Source organism: Lactuca virosa, chromosome 1 (genome assembly GCF_052849685.1).
Source record: "Lactuca virosa cultivar CGN04683 chromosome 1, Lactuca_virosa_CGN04683_v6, whole genome shotgun sequence".
Taxonomy (NCBI): Eukaryota; Viridiplantae; Streptophyta; class Magnoliopsida; order Asterales; family Asteraceae; genus Lactuca; species Lactuca virosa.
This window is the reverse complement of record NC_136426.1, coordinates 257,876,835-257,896,367: the sequence shown is the minus strand read 5'-3', so window position 1 is coordinate 257,896,367 and position 19,533 is coordinate 257,876,835. Positions and strand designations below refer to the sequence as shown.

The 19,533-nt window shown below is 34.9% G+C and overlaps 1 protein-coding gene across 1 annotated transcript; it reads left to right on the top strand.

Annotated features, from left to right (window-relative positions):
- The first annotated feature begins 8,132 nt into the window (after positions 1-8,132).
- LOC145166382 (uncharacterized) lies at positions 8,133-13,380 on the top strand. Its single transcript, XM_079085343.1, has 4 exons — positions 8,133-8,299; positions 10,041-10,582; positions 11,595-11,770; positions 12,432-13,380. Exons 1-4 carry the CDS (start codon positions 8,275-8,277, stop codon positions 12,904-12,906), a joined length of 1,218 nt encoding a protein of 405 aa, XP_078941469.1. The 5' UTR covers positions 8,133-8,274; the 3' UTR covers positions 12,907-13,380.
- The last annotated feature ends 6,153 nt before the right edge of the window (positions 13,381-19,533 follow it).

Here is a 19,533-nt window from a genome sequence, read left to right as displayed (position 1 = left end):
GAAGTTCGGTCCCCCAGCATCAAGGACCGAAGGCGAAGCAGGGAGGGAGCGAAGGCGAAGGGTTTCGGTTTCAGCAGCTTCGGGTTCGGCTCAGCAGCTTCGGGTTCGGCTCAGCAGTTTCGGTCCGAGAGGCTTCGCTCCTTAAGGGAAGGTTCGGTTCTTATGGGTTTCGCTTCTTAGGGTTTCGGCCCTAAGAAGGTTCGATCCTATAAGGCTGATTTTCGCATGAACTCCCCATTTTGCGCCGTTTTTCACCAAGTTAAGTGTCGGAATGCCCCAAATGATTATAAAAAGTTGAAAGAGATTTTGAGAGAGATTTGGGAGAGATTTCACATTCTTGGAGAGATTTCTCATACTTAGAGAGATTTGGGAGAGATTTCACATTCTTGGAGAGATTTCTCATACTTAGAGAGATTTGGGAGAGATTTCACATTCTTGGAGAGATTTGGGAGAGATTTTAAATAGAGAGAGACAGAGTGAAAGAGGTTGAGAGAGATTTCGTTTGCGACCTTTTTGAATGTTTGGCTTCGTAACGTAAGGTTCGTAAATCCCGTTAAGTCTCGTTATGAATGTTATACGCCCTCGAGGGGTATGGAATAATGTTTTATCACTTGCCCTGATTAGGGTTTAGATTTTCCGAACACGTGAAAACTCTAAGTGATACTTTGTATTAAGATTGCGAGTAGTGCAATAAGAATCATAATGGAAACCCTAATATACAAGGGTTAGATGAGTTGACCGGTTTGACTTGTTGACTATGGTTGACTTTGAATTGACCAAAAATTGACGGTTGTCACATCATCCCCCCGTTAGAAAGAATTTCGTCCCGAAATTAGTGTTTCGACTGGGACTTCAAGAATTTGGAGGAAAGATGGGGGAAACTTCTCGTAGTACGAGAAATTGATTATGGCGGGGACCAATCCGTCTGATGTTAAGTGACGACCTTGGAATTTCTTATTGTAACATGAGCTGAGTCGATTTAAAAGGAGTTTATTGTTTTGGAATGATAGAGTATTCTATGTGTGCCTTTATGCTCCCTGCTTCATCCCTTGTTATTATCATTGCGAATACTTTAACAATTTGTGATGAAATTTACATTATAAGTCCTACCAGATCTTTTATAATCGCTTGGTGTAAACTAGTCGTATATCATTAAGATTGCAAGGGCATTCGGATGAGTGACCCCGCCTTAAGCCCACAACCAAACAAGGAACAGGAAATGAGGCGGAATCATACATTCTAAGTCCATAGAATCTTAATGATATATGACCATAATGGTTATACTAGCCATCATAGATTTACTAATAAAAACCCTGTGTTTTTATATAGATGATAAGACTTATTCGGGTTTTGCTGTGTTCTCGAGATGCTTCCAGCCTTTCTCGAACTTGTACTGAGTCATAAGTGGTAACTTCTCCTCGGAGCGCTGCATAGGGTCTGCTTTAGTGTTTCTCGTTTGATTAGATCGGTAGGGAACATATGGGTTTGGTTTACACGACTAGACTTATTCGGATGGTAGAACGTTCACTCGCACTCCTGGGTAGCCTTGTCCCGAAGTTCATGGTATGACTCGTACCTGGTCCATCCATCATCAACTTGCGCATATAGGTCATATGTACTTAAGGTTGGCAAGACAGTTGGATGGGTGACTCTGCCCCAAGTCCACAACCAGACAAGGAACAGGAAATAGGGCGGAAGCACACATCCAATGTCTGTAGAATCTCAATTATACATTATCCTCGCGTATACACGTAGTAGTGGTAGACTAACCATATTCGTCCCAAGCTTCTGTGCTTGAACCTTATCTGCTGCATGCGTGACATTCCCAAAGGGTCTTCTGGAAATACTTGTGGTAAGGTTTCGGAAGGTATAATACTCCTCTGGTGAGTGTTTTGGGGTTTCACAGCGAGAGGTGACCCGGGGGTCCGTGCTGGATGTGTTTATGGGAGATGAAGGTTTCGATATTCGGTGGGTTAGGTGAAGGGTCCTTTCGTAGCCGTTAAATCGGGAAGGTGAGGACTATACCAATCGAAATTGAATGATGACAATAGTATCTTTTAACTATGAGGCTTAAAAAGGTGAGATGATAGTGAGTCTTGAATAAGGGTTTATACGTCGGGAGTTATTTATCTTACTTCTGAGTGTATCGTGTTCCGGTTGTTTATGGTGTTCTGAAAACAGTTCATAACGAGAGTCTATATATGGTAAACTTATGAATTTTAGTAGTATTGCTCCCAAAGAAATAATACGCATGCCCCTTTTATTTGTATGATTTTAGCATATTTAGTTTTTAGAGGAAGGCTTTGAGCCTGATGCAGGTCCACACCACATCATTGCAAGAAAAGTTTGGACCGCAAATAAATCTCTCGACTAGTGTAATCACTAACTTGCGGGGTCAACACTACACATGGAGGGGAGTAACACCAACGCGTACTCATAGACCTAATCTACAAGGTCTTGTGAGTAAAATGAACTCTGCTTACGATAATACGTCCCCAAATGGCGAGTTGCTGTTGCTGATGGCGACTCCATCCCTCGATCAATGCTGCCCAACGGGGCACAGGTTTGATGGAGTCGAGACGGTTCGCGAGAGCCGATGCTATGTGAGGAGAGTTGTCGACCTCTGGCTCCACCTCCGAATCTTTTCCTCATCACTCACTAACTCTCCAAGTTCGGAAAGTAGGGGTCTCCCGGTATGTAAGATCTTGTCGTGATGTCCGTGCGAGAATAGGGGTGGAAGAGATAATTAATAGACGTCTAATCCTATAATTACTTATAGGGGGTGATCCTTATTAGTCACGTCTATAATCACATAGTGCATACCAGTTATACATAATCTGAGATAAAATAGACCTTCGAATAAATGACTCTACTCTAAGTCCACAACCAAACAAGGAACAGGAAGTAGAGCAATAGTCATAGATTCTGAGTCTATAATATCTTTAATTATGTATAACCTTGGCGTATGCACTCAGTCATTATAGACCTACTAATAGGGGTCTTTAGTTTTCACGTAAGTTGGTTATAGTATCACAAAATACTCATATAGTATTTTAATGTTTGACTTATGTTTTTCAATGTTTGTTTGTAGATAGAGTTGGTAAGTTTTTAGACTTGTTGCAACGCCACAACCATTCCCGGGCATATGCTAATCACTTCTGGGTTAGACATAGTTGATCAGGCTATGTCATTCCCAGACCTGACCATACATCCCCAAGCCTACTTGTGCCATTCAACAATCACAACTTTTGTTTTGTTCTAGGATGATGTTCACCTTAGTATGTATGCATGCATGTATACTTTTAACAAGAAACTATTTATTTCTAAAAGTATAGTATTTGAAAATGTTAAATCAGAGACCTTAGTCCCAATGCATTTATAGTTTGTATATCTTATGTGGTTCGATATACTTAGTTCACTATAAACAATGCTCTGATACCAATCTGTCACACCCCCAAACCAAGGATGGCGGAAACGTCCGGGGGTGGAGGACTTCATGTAAAGTATCACAACAACGAGTATAATAGTGCTCAAAGTAAATACAACCATCATAAATATAATTGAAAAGGTTACATCATAGAATAAGTTTACATGTTTCAAAATCAATTACATTATGATGACAAAATGAACTGTTTGACGATTTATCGTCCCATCCTCAAAATGCTGTTGGTTTTCCTGTTTCACTGATTTCCTGAGAATACAAGTAGTTTTGAAAAAGTGTCAACAATTAAGTTGGTGAGTTCATAAGAGTTTTGTTTGAGAAAGAAACCGTTTTCCTTGTAAAAGCGATAGGGTATGATTTCCAGAAAATCCAATATTTTCTTAGTTAAGTGTGGAATGAATGCTCCTATGTTATGCGATAAGGAACCCTAGAAGGACCCGTAGATTCCTTCTATAATCGTCCAATGTATATAAGTTATATAAAATTTAAGTTAAATAAACCGTTGAATATAATGGGTCTGCCCTAGGTCCACAACCAAACAAGGAACAGGAGATAAGGCGGGCCCACCAATTCTAAGTCGATTATGACTAGATTCTTATATAACTCTAGCATATACACTTAGCAATTATAGCTGAAGTCTAACAATTCTAGATGAAATAGTTTTAATAGAAATATATTTCCCAAGAAAATCCAATATTTTCTTAGTTAAGTGAGAAATGAATGCTCCTATGTTATGCGATAATGAACCCTAGAAAGACCCATAGATTCCTTCTATAATCGCCCAGCGTATACAAGTTATATAAAATTTAAGTTAAATAAACCGTTGAATATAATGGGTCTGCCCTAGGTCCACAACCAAACAAGGAACATGAGATAAGGCGGGCCCACCAATTCTAAGTCGATTATGACTAGATTCTTATATAACTCTAGCATATACACTTAGCAATTATAGCTGAAGTCTAACAATTCTAGATGAGATGTAGTTTTAATATCATAAAAACCATTTTGTGTGAACCTGGTACTTTATATTTGTACCCTTTTTTGTATGAAATCAGTACTTTGTATTTGTACCCCTTTTTGTATGAAAACCTGGTACTTTGTATTTGTACCCCTTTTTGTATAAACCCGATACTTTGTATTTGTACCCCTTTTTGTATGAATCTGGTACTTTGTATTTGTACCCCTTTTGTATGAAACCGGTACTTTGTATTTGTACCCCTTTTTGTATGAATCTAGTACTTTGTATTTGTACCCCTTTTTGTATGAAACCGGTACTTTGTATTTGTACCCCTTTTTGTATGAAAACCTGGTACTTTGTATTTCTCAATGAACTGACTATATAACTTATGAAGCGAAAGTATAACCAAATCAATCGCCTGCTCCCTTGGGAAAATGACACTCATTCTGTCCAATTTATCAATGTAAGATTTCATTTCCAGAACATGCATACACACAGAATTTCCATCTCGATGCTTGCATGCCAATAGGGTTTGAGTAGTTTCGTATCTTTCAACTCGTGACATGGGGAGAGTCACTTAACGAGGAGGATGAGGAGGTAGAGTTGGAGAAGCATAACGTCCATTTCCAACATTGATCGAAGAAGGGAACATACTTTCACCTTGATCAGAATGTGGAAGATCATCTTCAGATGGTAGAGGAAAACCATTTCCATAAGAATTAGAAAGACCATTGTTGTCTTGACTTGACATCTATAATCGGAGAAAAAGAATTCAATTTAATTGATATTTAATCCTCAATTATTAACCCATAAATTTAAATTAAGGCTAGGATCATTTTCGATTCGAACTTTGAAGAGGGATGTTGTAATCAAATTCGAATCTATTTTAGGTAGGTAAGGCTTTTACCAATTTCAATCTTATGAAACTCCTAGATCTTTTAAGATTCATTGAATCTAATCAATGACATGTTTAATCTCGATTATGCTCTCACTTTTGTGACTAGGATGCCAAGGATCACAAACGAGATGTGAATAACCATGCAAATTAGCTTGGTACTCTCGATGTCATTTATCATCTCGTTTTAATGTGCTGGTTAACCACACACACTCCATTAATCAACGATAATTTTCGATACACCTATTACCACCCTTTATTAGTCCCCTATTTGTGTGTCGGTTAACCACACACGCTCTACTAACAACTTATAAAGTGTAATGTGCAATTTCATGGATTAGCATAAAAATTCACATTTTTCCTAAAGTAACTAAGAGTAGGATTTAAAAAAAAATAGTTTAGTTACTTTTAAATCGCATTATACTTATTAATGGGAATTAAATGTCCTATAAAACTCGTTCGACTAACGACCCTCCACCATACAAGAGAGCGGTGGGTAAGAATGGATACCTAATGACGGTCATTGTATAGGCTACTTCATTAAACTCCCCTTATAGTATGACTTCGTAAATGAGGTGTATTAGGAGTTTGACTGATTTTTCTTATACATATAATATATATTGAAGTTTTAATTATATACATAGTATAAGGTGTATTTTAAAACATTTTAAAATAGCAAGGGTTTAATCTTTTAATAAATTAAACTTTTCATTTAGTTAAATGTAAACCATTTATGGATTTATTAATTATCTTTTAATTAATCAGTTAATTAAATTAATAATAAGATCCATAAGGATGTATTTTAAACTTTTCAAAATACTAAGGTTTATATTTTAAAATTTTTAAAATTAAGAAATTAATTTTTTTTAATTTAAAAATAAAAGTATCATGAATTCAAGATAAGGATATCTAATTACTTAGATAATTATTCAGTTTTACTTATTTAAAACATTATTTAAGGTAGTTATCCGAATCAATTCATGAGATAAGCAAAAAATCCAATTTTTATGGATATGACTGTCTAACACGCCATGGTAAACAAACACCACACCGTTTATGGACGATTTCGCAGGTCAACACGCCATGGTGGAAGAACACCACACAGTGTTGGCGGAACAGAATGATGATTCTGTTTGCTTCTTCTTGTTAAAGTTCAACCATTGTATCAATTCAACAGAAAACTAAACCTACTTTCTGATACCACTGATGATAATTATGCAAAACATATAAATCCTATGTGTGCATGCAACCCTATTAATTGATCTATGTTTTCTCTAATTGAACATACAAGTTTGAACAAAAAAATAGAAACCCTAGAACACTGCTATATAATCAAAATACACAATTAGGGTTACAAGAATCACACCTTGATTGTTATATAGTAATAACAATAAAAAATCCTTGTGTTGTTGAAGCCTTGAGAGTAAGTGTCACAAATGGCACGCCTCTAATGGTTCACACCCTACACTAGCAAAGGAAGACAGTTGAGAGAGAGAATGGAGGCTTAAATTTTTGGCTAGCTCTTCAAAGATTCAGTTGGCCGAAAATTCTAGGGTTAAAACCCTATTTATAATGCAATCAGGAAACCCTAGATAATCCCAAATCCAAGATCAACTTAAATCGAGTAATTATCCACCTTCATTTTTATCCATCTAGGACAATTCTAGAAGCCCTTAGGCTTCAAGAAACCGTCCAACCCATATGGAGGGTTCTAAATTGCCTCTTGCTCAACTATTGAACAATTACATTTCAGTCCCTACACTTTTAATTAATTTCTTTAATCCCAAAATTAGTTCCAATTAATTATGATTAAATATTAATTACATATTACTATTTCTAATAATATATTATTTTCATAATATATTAACAAATTATTTATTTCAATTTATTAATCCTCCATAATAAATCAAAATCTTGGGATGTTACAAGCCCACATCAATTAAATATATAAATAAAATTAATTAATTACCTATTTGTAAGAACAATCATATAAACATTATGAAATATTAATATAAAAGTGACAAACTTTAGGCATAATTCATGGTGTTCCTACTTCGCTCCTAATCTAGGCTTAGCTCGGCATTGTATGTGTTCCGTCTACGGTTTGTCTTCATGTATATTACAACAACTAGGTGTGAGACCTATGTATTACATGAGTTTATTTTAAAAAAATTAAATATGAAATTTTAACAATTTGAGAAGTTTGAATTTAGAAGAAAAATGAGAAAAATTTTGAATTATTGAAATTAATGAGGCTTTAATATATTGAATACATTACATATATAAACCATTTTCTAATAAATACCTTACATATATATTACCTTACATATTAAATGTGGAATTTTAATTGAATAAAATGAAAAATACAATAAAATGACAAGTGGAAAATAAAAAATTCAAAAATTCTAGAAAATGTCATGTGTCCAAATGAAAGAGAATATGACATGTGGCAAAAATATTTTGATTTATTAGGGAGAATATTAATTCAAAACAATTGAAAATACATACTTTGCATTCAAAAAATAGTGAAGTCATATGTGGTTATAAATAGGAAACATAAGTTTGGACCAAAGGTGCTATTTTCACCAAATGTAGGGGACGAAACATACTTAATTTTATTATTTCACCATACCAAAAGTTACCTTATTCTAATATCTCGATGGTTAATCTTTTAACACACTATTTTCCTTCTTTTTTAATTTTATTTATAAAGAGATTTTGTAATTTAGCCTCAAATAAAAGTTAGAAGAAATACGGGTATGTGGGCACTTTCTCGGCCCACATCGCACAACTACTGAATTGCATTAGGATGAGATGACCTACAAATAAAATAACAGGCAGGCTTCTTTTTCCCTTCTCTTTTCGTCTCTTTTTTCTAACTTCCTCCCTCTCATATATCCCTGCGATTTTCCTTTAGGTAAAGAAATTATAAGAGGGATCTGATGTACTTTCTCGTGGATCTCAACTACTCCATTGATCATGACTTCAATACAAACCAATCAAGGTTTGATATGCGAACCTAGATTTTTATATGTTAATTGATTTTTAAGTGTGTTGTTGCGTTTTAAGTTCTCTTAGATGAATCGATACTGGAATTCTACGATCCATGAATGGAGTTTACGGGTTTCTTTTTACGAAGTTCACCATATTTGTCGTTTTGGTTGATTATCTTTCGGTGACAGTTAGCTAGATAGTCGTAATAGGGCTTTTTGGACATGGGTTGAGCATTTTTTTTTTTCCTTTTAAATTTAATCGAATAAGTGGTTTAACTATCCGGATGATTACAACCCTTTCGGAGTGCAACTATATTACTATGTTTATGTGATGGAGATGATTCTGGATGAAGTTACCCTAGCATTATTGGAAACCTAGAGAAATCCTGCACTTTACTTAAAAGTTTTTGTACATTCTTAAGGTTCTTTGATTTAAGGAATCATATATTCATCCTGTTTTGGAGTGCATCCTAAACACCCTTTTGAATTCCCTCTGTTTTAGGCTTAAGATAGTATGAAGAGAGAAATACTTAAGTAAAGATATGACTCTAGATGGATGAACAAAGAAGTGTCCATTCAATAAGACAGTTATTCTATGCATCTTAGGTGCTTTTTCTCTTTGACTTAATAGCCTTAATGAGGGCAAGACTTAATCCATTTACCTTTTTACAAGTTTGCCTTCACCTCTCATCTTTGCAAGTGTCTTGTCATTTTGTCAACTAATTTTAAACCTTATTAATCCAGACAACAGTTAATAGGAAAAGATATTACTCCTTATTAGGTTTTCTTGATTTGTGAGTTGAAGCAATTGATAGTACTCATCTACCCATAACCCCAATTATCTGATTCTTCCATTTAAAAGTGTTTCATCATTCTAAATGATAAACATCAGAGGCCATTCTCCTTCCAAATTAATCTTTTTTTATTTTTCTTTCTTTTTATGTTCATTAAGCTTTTTCCCCAAGTTGATAGAATTCTACCATTGAACTGAATCCGAATGTCTAAATACACACACTTGATGCTAATGAAAGAACTAAAACTGAGTGTTGGATTCAACTTTATTTTTGTCTAAATACACACACTTGTGCATATGTGCCTTTTCCATCCTCATTGCATATCAGCATAAATTTCTTGGGATTCTTGCAAACATATCCTACAATCTTTATGTTATTCAGGTGTAAACTTATGTAATATCATTAAAAATACAATATGTGAACATTTAACCATGAGAAAATTAGAACGTTTTATATTAAATACGACTAAACTACCTACATTTAACCAATTACAACACAATAGTAGAAGAAATTTATAGGAACTATAAATTGGGTAAGTGTGATATTTATTTCCACTAAAATTCTAGCTTGATCTTACTACTGTTGGAGACAAAAACAGTATACAGTAAGCAAAGCGAACATACAATAATTTGAATACGAGTATTGTTGACCATAATACCCCTACTATAAATATATAGCATTATTTGTGTAAGCTAATTCAATACAACTCCCATTAATAGTTTATAATCCCAAGAACACGACATAACATTTTTGTGCTATCTTCTAATTGTACAAAAGACATTTATGCCCTCCTCATCATCTGAAGAATTCTACATAATGTGGAAAACCATTTCCCTTATTTTCTCTATTAAGCTGTTCTTTATGTATCAAATCAAAAAGAAACACATTTAAACTATTAGCTTAACTGATTTTGTCATCACAATTGTTGTGATATAATTTAAATATTCTTTGATTGCAGAAACAATGCAAAAGAACTGTGAGGCCCCGACATCGGGCCTCCAGACCAATGGACACCCGCCACCTCAGCAATACACAGGGAGTCCTACAGAAGGGTTTATAGAACCCCAAAATGATGTCTATACCAAATTACTCGATTCTTCAATTGAATCCAACAAAAAACCTGCATATCTCAGTTCATGGTCTTTGCATCCAGATATTAAAAAAGCACAACTTTGCCACTTAAATAGCATTGAAGGACAATTTTACCCTTTCTTGGTGAACAACCGGGTTCAATATGCTCCATTTACCATGTTCCCACAAGGGTACCCTTGTGATTATAATCAGCATCAAGAGTTTCATTATTTTGTGGTGATTGATTTTGAAGCTACTTGTGATAAAGAAAGAAACCCTCATCCTCAGGAGATTATTGAGTTTCCTTCAGTTATTGTTAGTAGTGTCACTGGTCAACTTGAAGCTTGTTTTCAAACATATGTTCGCCCTACTTGTAATCAGCTTTTAAGTGATTTTTGCAAGGATTTGACTGGAATTCAGCAAATTCAGGTATATTCATATTCATATGATTGTGTTTCTTACTGAATTAAGTAAAAAAAGACATACACATATGAATATATGATCATGGAATGTATTACACTTATTCCATTTGTAAAGAGAAAAAATCATCAGTTGTAATCAAACAATGTATAGAATTAAGTTAAACTATACATTTTTCTTTACAAATAATATGAAACTTTTATATGAAGATTCATTCTATTCCTCCATGCTAAAAAAATACGATCATGGAATGGAATCACTCATTCCATTCCATTGCTTTTTCCATTGTCTGCTCATTTCATTCTTTCATCATTCGATTCCATCCAACATGAACTAAATTTGCTGATACTGTTTTCTTTTGTCTACAATAAATGATGTCAACCATAGTTTTTCTAAACCACATTTTTATTCAAGGGTTAATCTCATAAAAGACCTTATATTTTGTGTTTTTTCCGGATTAAACCTCAACTTTATTTTTTTCATGAAAAAGACCTTGCATTTTTTTGTTTTTTCCGATCTTGCCCTTTTAGTCATTTTTCTCTAAAAAAAAGTTGTAAAATGTGAGGGTTTTTTCAGGAAAAACTAAAAAAGTTGAGGGTTTATTTGGAAATAGTTAGAAGGTTGAGGATTTTTTTGGAAAAAAAAAAGACAAAGTTGAGGGTTTTTTTCGGAAAAATTGAAAATTATAAGGTCTTTTTCATGAAAAAAAAAAGATTAGGTTTAATCCAGAAAAAAAAACACAAAATATAAGTTCTTTTATGAGATTAACCCTCTGATCAATTGCAACTTCCTTTATACAGTTACGCCAATTTAAGCACCAACATTTCACCTTTTTACACATTCATGCAATAATCTTTTTACCTTTTATGTAGTAACTATATTTTACCTTTTTGACCATTTTAAAGAGTTAAAATGTTGTATATTTTGATTGCTTTGTATATCCTGAACATATTTTATAAAAAAACAGAATGGAGGGTTTATTTTTGTAGATGTATGATGTAGGTTTATTTGTTTATGCCAGGTGGACAGAGGAGTTACTCTTAGTGAAGCTCTTCTTAGGCATGACAAATGGCTTGAGAAGAAGGGAATCAAGAATGCCAACTTTGCAGTGGTTACTTGGTCAAACTGGGATTGTAGAGTCATGTTGGAATCAGAATGCAGATTCAAGAAAATTCGTAAACCTCCTTATTTTAATAGGTAACTATCTCAATTACAATATATATATATATATATATATATATATATATATATATATATATATATATATATATATATATATCCTTTGCAGTGTGTGTGTGTTTTTTTTTTTTTTTTTGCTGTTATATATTGCTAAATTCAAATACTTTGTTAAAGCTTTCATGGATTTTGAAATTTAACTAAAACTCGCAATATAACCTTCTTTATTTATGTAAATTTTTAAATAATTGTTCAAACAAATTTCACGATTTTAATCAAATTACAATTTTATTCTATAAAAGTAACTATGAAGTATACATTCTAGTATCATTTTATTTAGGCTTTTATAAGCTTTTATAATGTGTAATTTTTTCTTTGTAAATAAAAAATTCATTGATATAATAATGTGTAGAGTAGATTTAAAACTATACATTGTATTTACCATATAACATAAAAAGGGTTAAACCTTAAATCATTAATCATTTTCTTTACCTTTTTATAAGCTTCATTTCTTTCTATTACAACATTGTACTTTGAAAACTCTATACCCAATTATAGCAATGTTATATATATATGAAATTTGTCATTCCATTCCATCCAACTGATTCCATTCCATCCACTGATTCCATTCCATCGAACAAAACAAACCCTAACTTGTTTCTTGTTTTTTTTTTGTTGCCAGGTGGATCAACTTAAAAGTCCCATTCTGTGAGGTGTTTGGTGGTGCAAAATGCAATCTAAAGGAAGCAGTCCAGCTGGCGGGTCTGTCATGGCAAGGGCGGGCCCACTGCGGTCTAGATGACGCCAAAAACACCGCCCGCCTACTCGCTGTCATGATGCACAAAGGCTTCAAATTCTCCATCACCAATTCCCTAATGTGCCAAGCCACCGACCACCACCCTTTCATCTGGAAACAACCGCCCCCCGGCCACCACCACCACCACCCTTTCCCGCCTTTCCACCACCACCACCCGCCACACAAACCAAAAGACATCCATTTCCTTCCCATCTTCCACCACCCTTGCTGTTACTGTGGGGTCAAAAGCAGCAAAGGAATGGTCAGAAAACCGGGGCCCAAACAGGGAAGTTGCTTTTTCGGGTGCGGGAATTGGACTTCTGCCCGGGGTGCCCGGTGTCAGTTCTTTGAATGGGCTTAGTGTGAAAATGACGTTTCTACCCTTGGTGGTATGAAAATGACAAAATACTACTACTGCTTCTACTTCTATATACCATTTATCCTTGGTGGTTTTGGATAAAAGCTTATTTGTGTACTTTTGGTTTTTGTAAAAAGAACAAAAAAAGAGAAAAAATGGAAGAAGGCGGAAAAAAAAGGGATTTGGAGTGTTTTTGTGGGGGGTTTGTTTGAAAAGTAAATATTTTTTATGGTTGGGTTTAAAGTGATGATATGTGATAAGTGTAGGGTGCAGGAGTGGAGAATTTAGAGATGTGGAAGTGTGAGGATTTGGTAGGTTTTAGTAGAGTTGATGGGGGTGGCTTTTTATTATTATTATTATTATTGTCATTATTATTACATGGCTAATGATCTAAAATAATACATGAAGTGAGGATAATGGTGCTTGGTTATTGCCTATAATACCTATGATGGTGCTTATGATGCCTTTCGGGAGCTATTTCATGTGTTTTTTCTTTGTTTCTTTGTCTGGATTTGCATGATTGATGAGACAACTAACTTTATTTTTACTTGATTTGCTTTTAACTTGGTTTTAAATGAGTAAAAAGCTCATCTATCTTCATGTATCGCCTTAGGGCGTGTTCGGCTGTGAGCGCTTGAGAGTTTCTAGCTTGTAGCGTTTGACAAAACGCTCCGTTTTGAACAAAAAGTCCCGTTCGGCACTACAAACTTCTAGCGTTTAGTTTAAACAAAACGCTCCAAATCCAAATGTTACTTTATGTAGCGTTTAACAAAACGCTACAAGCTACCCGCTACCCTCTACAAGCCATCCGCTACCAGCTAATTTTGCCAAACATGCTCTTAATAACTTTCATCTACAAGCTACTTGGTTCATTTAAGAACCTACAATGTCATTTTAAAAATAACACCCTAATAAAAAGAGATATGGGGTCTTCGTGCCTAAAAGTAACACCCTAATAAAAAGAGATATGGGGTCTTCGTGCCTCAAGCCAAGTTCTATAACAAACTTAGTCATATGCCAACAATAAATTAAAATAGAGACCATAGACAAGATCTCTCTTATCCACCTATGGTAATTGTCATCTCATGGTATCAAACATCTCATCTAAATATTCCTAATGCAATGCTTTCTTAATGTTAATCTTGAACATCATTAACTTTTAATACCATCTCGTTTACAATCAAAGGTTTCTTAATGTCAATCTTGAACATCATTAACTTTTAATGAATATTTACCATCTCGTTTACAATCAAAGGTCTGTCAAGAATTTGATGGCCATATATTGACTAGTAGACATGAACAATTTCACCAATAACCTTTGTTAAACGATTAGCCAAAAATTTGGCTACAATCTTGTACTGATATGTGATTAAACTAATCTGACAAAAATCCTTAAGAAATAAGGGACCATGATCTTTCAGAATCGAAATCCATAAACGAGGGATTACATCATCTTGAAAGCACAACTTCATTTTGGAACTCTTTTACAAAGTCCAAAATATCAAGATATCAAGTTACACAATCTGCAATCTTCCATATTTACTTTTAAAATTATCGGTGAATAATTCAACCGCCTTCTCAGAAAAAGCAAAGCTGAAAACTTAGGAAATCTATCAAGAAGTGAATCAGATAGTAAGAATCTATCAATCTTACCTATCTTAGTACCCTTCATGGTAGATTAGGTAAACACATGGCCACTAATCGGAATATCTACAAGCTCTGTTTTAATGATGAAATCATTAAAATCTTCTGCTGAATACTGATAAAAATGTTATTCATATTGATTTAAAGGAATACACCACATTAAAATCCATGAAAAATATAAATCGCCCATCCTATTGCTTGAAAACTTACATAAAAGTTCCAAAATCATTTGTTTCTTATCAACGTAGTATAGATATAATAAAAGTAACATAATATTTTTTTAGTGCACAACATTCCTTCTATCGCGACCTAATATTACAAACAAGTTACCTTATTCATTATTAAATAGGAATTCCACACGCTAATGACACCCCGACCGTCCCCGAGCTAAAGAAACAACACAACGAAAATGCATACACCCCATATCATACGAACTATCCATAAATCTACATGTATCCTCATCGTGTCTTGTATATCCAAAAAATTATTTTATGCACATTACATAATGTTGGTTTTATTTTAAAATCAGTTTCTAAAAACACTAAAAACAAAAATGGAAGCTTTACAATGATCACAACACATGAAAAGATTAAAACAACCATATAAGAAAAGAATATAGCCTTTGAAGTCTTTAATTCCTCTTGAGAGGTTTGAAGTTTATAAAGAATGTAGAGAACTCCACCTTAGTGGAAACACCGACAATTTGTCAACTTGATAAGATGCTAGTCCTTCTTGTAACAAAAGAAACTCTTAATCCTTTAAATACAAAACAAAACTTTTGTCTTAAAGGAGTGTATAAAGTATTAACTTCTTGCTTTTTATTCTTAACACCTTAAGAAAACTAAAGAGAATATTGAGAGAAAACGTCAAAATTTCATGGTTTTCACTAGACAAATGGAAGCCTTTTAATCATCTTAATCGAAGTCCTTACCCATTGAGTCTTGATGGTTTAAGACACCATGCCTTAAACAACAAAAGTTTATAAGTGTAAGGAAATGACTTTATGATTAAACAAATGCAAGCATGTCTTCTTTTCTTTTTATGGTCTCCTTGGATTTTTGTTATAAAAAAGAAGAAGCTAGTTTTTATAAAACTCTTCTAATTTATATAACTTCTAAAGATATATAAATCCATATAAGACAAAACCCTCGCTTTTATTCCAAAATATGTGCGTTACGTTAGTATATTTTGATACTTATATTAAAATACTTTTAGTTTCCTAAAATAAATAATTTCCTATTAATTATAAGAATTATATTTATTTATCAATAATCAAATTCTTATAAATGATAAATTTGCATCAAGCTGTTGTTAGTGTGACCCTTTAGGACATATTATCTAGGAAATATCATTCTACAATGATTCTTAAGCATTTAGATCTTTCACATAATTCCTTCACCTAACCATGTTTATCTATTCTCTTAATTCCTCTCAAATTTAGTGATAACATATTCATTGGAAACCATTGCTTTCTCACATCCCATTGATAAATTGTTTCAAGTATTTCACACACCTACACATATAAATCCATGTAGCATATCCAATAGAAATTAGATCAAAAATCCTCTTTTTTACCTAATATGGGTTCAAGACATGCATTGGACATGCATGTCTAAAAAACACCAACCTTTGGGATGGTTTAGGTGTTAGAAACACTTATGGAAAGGGTTGGACTTCAGATCTTAAGGATTAAGAGTATTTTGGTTAGGCCCTTGCTTTTCAAGCTTGTGATTTGGGTTTTTGGACTTTTTTTGGTAGTCCCAATGGATAAAGTGGGAAAATTTACCCTTCCTAATCACATTTTAGTCTAGATCTGAGCTTTGGAACTCTTGAAGTCGAAAAGGCAGCAGAATGTATTAAGCGGCTGGAACTCGGGCGAACACGACGTGTTTGCAAATCAACGCGACGTGTTGGCTGAGGCTTTCCCGACTATTTGGATGCTTGTGGAAAACAGCATGGTCAAGGGGAACATGACGTGTTGGGTCAACATAGACTGTTGACCTTGACCGTTGACTTTGACCAAGTTTTTGGGTATTTTGGGTATCTTGGGATCTTGATGGATTTGGTCACTTGGTGTGAACAAGTATTTTTTAGAGAACTGAGATTTCGGAGTCGGACCTCATCAGTTCTGTTCAGTCTGTGAGGTGAGTTTTCCTCACTGTACTTTTCAGTCCTCTTGGGAGGCTGGGAGGTTGATGAAGAATATGGAACCTTTGAGACACCAACAATGACTCAACTTGATGTAGATGATAGTCCATAAACTCTTAATCTCTTAAGCTTTAAGTTCATAATCAATATGAACTTAAAGAGGGCATGAAAATGCAAGTAATCTTGAAGAAAAGATGAACAAAAGGGAAAGAGTAACATGGTCCAACCATGTTACGGTTTTAAGAGGCTAGAATAGATCAACATTTCAAGAATGCAAGCCTCAAATATATAGTGTCTTAAAGTAAAGTCTTTAACCATAAGGTCTTAGTACTTTAAGCAACCTTGTCCCTATTGTCATAAGAGTGTCCATGCATGCTTCTAAAGCATGATTTATTTTCCTTTAAATAATCAAAGACCCATAACTTGCATATATGCAAGCATGCTCTCGTATTTTATATAAAAAAGAAAGTCAAACTTGGTAATTTTATAAACTCTTTTATAAAATATAAACCTTAACCTTTTGGTAAAAGACAAAAAGTCCTTTTGGTCCAAAATGTTGTACATGACTTAATAAATCATACCATATGATATATTATGTTACTTGCTAATGAAAATTATTATTTCCATGAAATAAATGATTTCTAATTTAATTATAAGAGTTTTATTGAATATTTATTAAAATCAATTTCTAATAAATAATCAATTATACCAAGTTGTTGTTAGTGTGACCCATTAGTATCATATGTTAATTAGCAATATCACTTTAACACGATTCTTGAGCATACTAGATCTTTTAATCTCCCACTTGCACAAGACTCATATTAGACTGATATAGACAGTGGTGAACATCTAGCAACATTTCATTACCCCCAACAACATACGACTTTGTGCAATTCTATCAACACTCAATTCCCAAAAAGCTCAAAGCTACAATTTGTGTATAAGGTAAGTTTATCAGTTATCCCTTTGCTACAGACATCATGTTGAATCATGAGATACGGATCGCGCTCAATATCATTGTGTAATGCCCGTGATTTTTCAGGTAATATGGTCGCTATTTATTCAAGTTATATTGTACATATATTGAATTTTGAGGGTTGGGGTGTACGCTGGGCGTACAAGGTGTACGCACGGCGTACACAAGTGAGGCACGGATCGGGAAGTTCCCATGCGTATGCTGGGCGTACGCAAAAGAGGCGCGAAGCGGGAAGTTCCCATGCGTAAGCTGGGCGTAGCTATGCGTACGTTGGGCGTAGGCTGATCAGATGCAAACCCTAAAATTTAGGATTTGCACCATATTTAAGCATCTTATAACCCTCCAATCCCTTATCCTCTCAGCCTCCAGTCTCCCCAAAGTGTCCAACTCAAACCCTAACCCCATTGCATGTATCTTGAGCTTACTTTGAGCATTTTGGTGTTATTTTGGTGGTTTTGAAGAAGAAGGAGCTTGAAGAAGGATCAAGAGCTTGGAGAGGGCTTGTAGATCCAAAAGTTTGGCATCATTTCTGACCCATTTGAGGTTTAAAGCTTTAAAATTGGTCATTGCATGCTTAGATTTAGTTTTGGGGTGTTTTATGTCACTTTTTGGTCCAATGCTTGAGGTCCTTTGAGTTTTAGATTATTCTGTCCGAATGAGTTGTCCTTTTTGGTTCTTGGAGGTGTTTAGAACCAAATAATTGGATCTTGATGGTTTAGCCTCAACCATGCAAGAGTTAGATGGCCACTAAGTGAACTTATGGACTTAATGGGTGTCTTAATCCCCACCCATGCATGCAAAAGCATAAAGTTTATAACTTTATGGTTTAGGACGTTGTTAGGAGTCTAGATCTATGTTCTAGATGTTAGGACTTAATGGATTAAGTCAAAACAAAGAACTTAGAGTTACTGGCAGGAACGCTGGGCATACCCCCTGGTACGCTACGTGTACCGGTTAGCTTCTCGCCTCAGGTCAAAGTCGGAGTACGCCAGGCGTACCTGCTGTGTACGCCGTGGGTACTCGTTCAGTGGGCTGTTTTGGGCCGTGAGTGTTGGGCTTAGAATTTGTGGGCCTCAAACCCACAGGTGGTCTGGAAACCTTGGGCTTGGGAGTGGGATTATTATGTTGGGCCTTAAAGCCTAATCAATTAGACTTGGACATTTTATTATGAAAGTTGGGCCTTGTGAGGAAAGGGCCCAATAGGACAAAGATTAGGGAAGCTTTGCTTTATGTGGTAGAATTGGGCCTTTGGAGTTGTATTTGGATCCAATAGCTAATTAGGAAGTTGTTATGCTTTAGGGAGAGGAGCCATGAGTCATCTGCGGAGTACGGTTCGACATTCATAGTTGAGGTGAGTCTCCCTTCGTAGAATCCGTAGGTCGAAGGCACCAAGGCCGTCCCACTAGTATTGATATAGCTTAATAATTGTCTTTGCGATAATTATTAAGGTGATATGTATTGTTTGATGTTTATGTGAGATATGCATGATTTTATGTGGTAGTGGTAAGGGTGAGATAGACCCCGTAATCGGTTTGAAAAAGACCGAAGGGTAGGTCGGGCACCCAGATATGCCTGACAAGGGTAGGTTAAACACCCAGATATGCTCAGCAGGGTAGGTCGGACACCCGTATATGCCTGGTAGTATGTTATGTTGTATGTGGTATGGTGGGGGGAATCTCACTAAGCTTTATGCTTACTGGTTCAGTTTGTGTTTCAGGTACCTCCAACTCGAAGGGGAAAGGGTCGGCATGATCGCATCGCATCACACTATGATTTGTGCATTTGAGATCTTGGGATTTATACTTTGATGATGAATTTCTATGTACTTTCTTGATTGTATAACTAAACTATTTCGTGTCCTC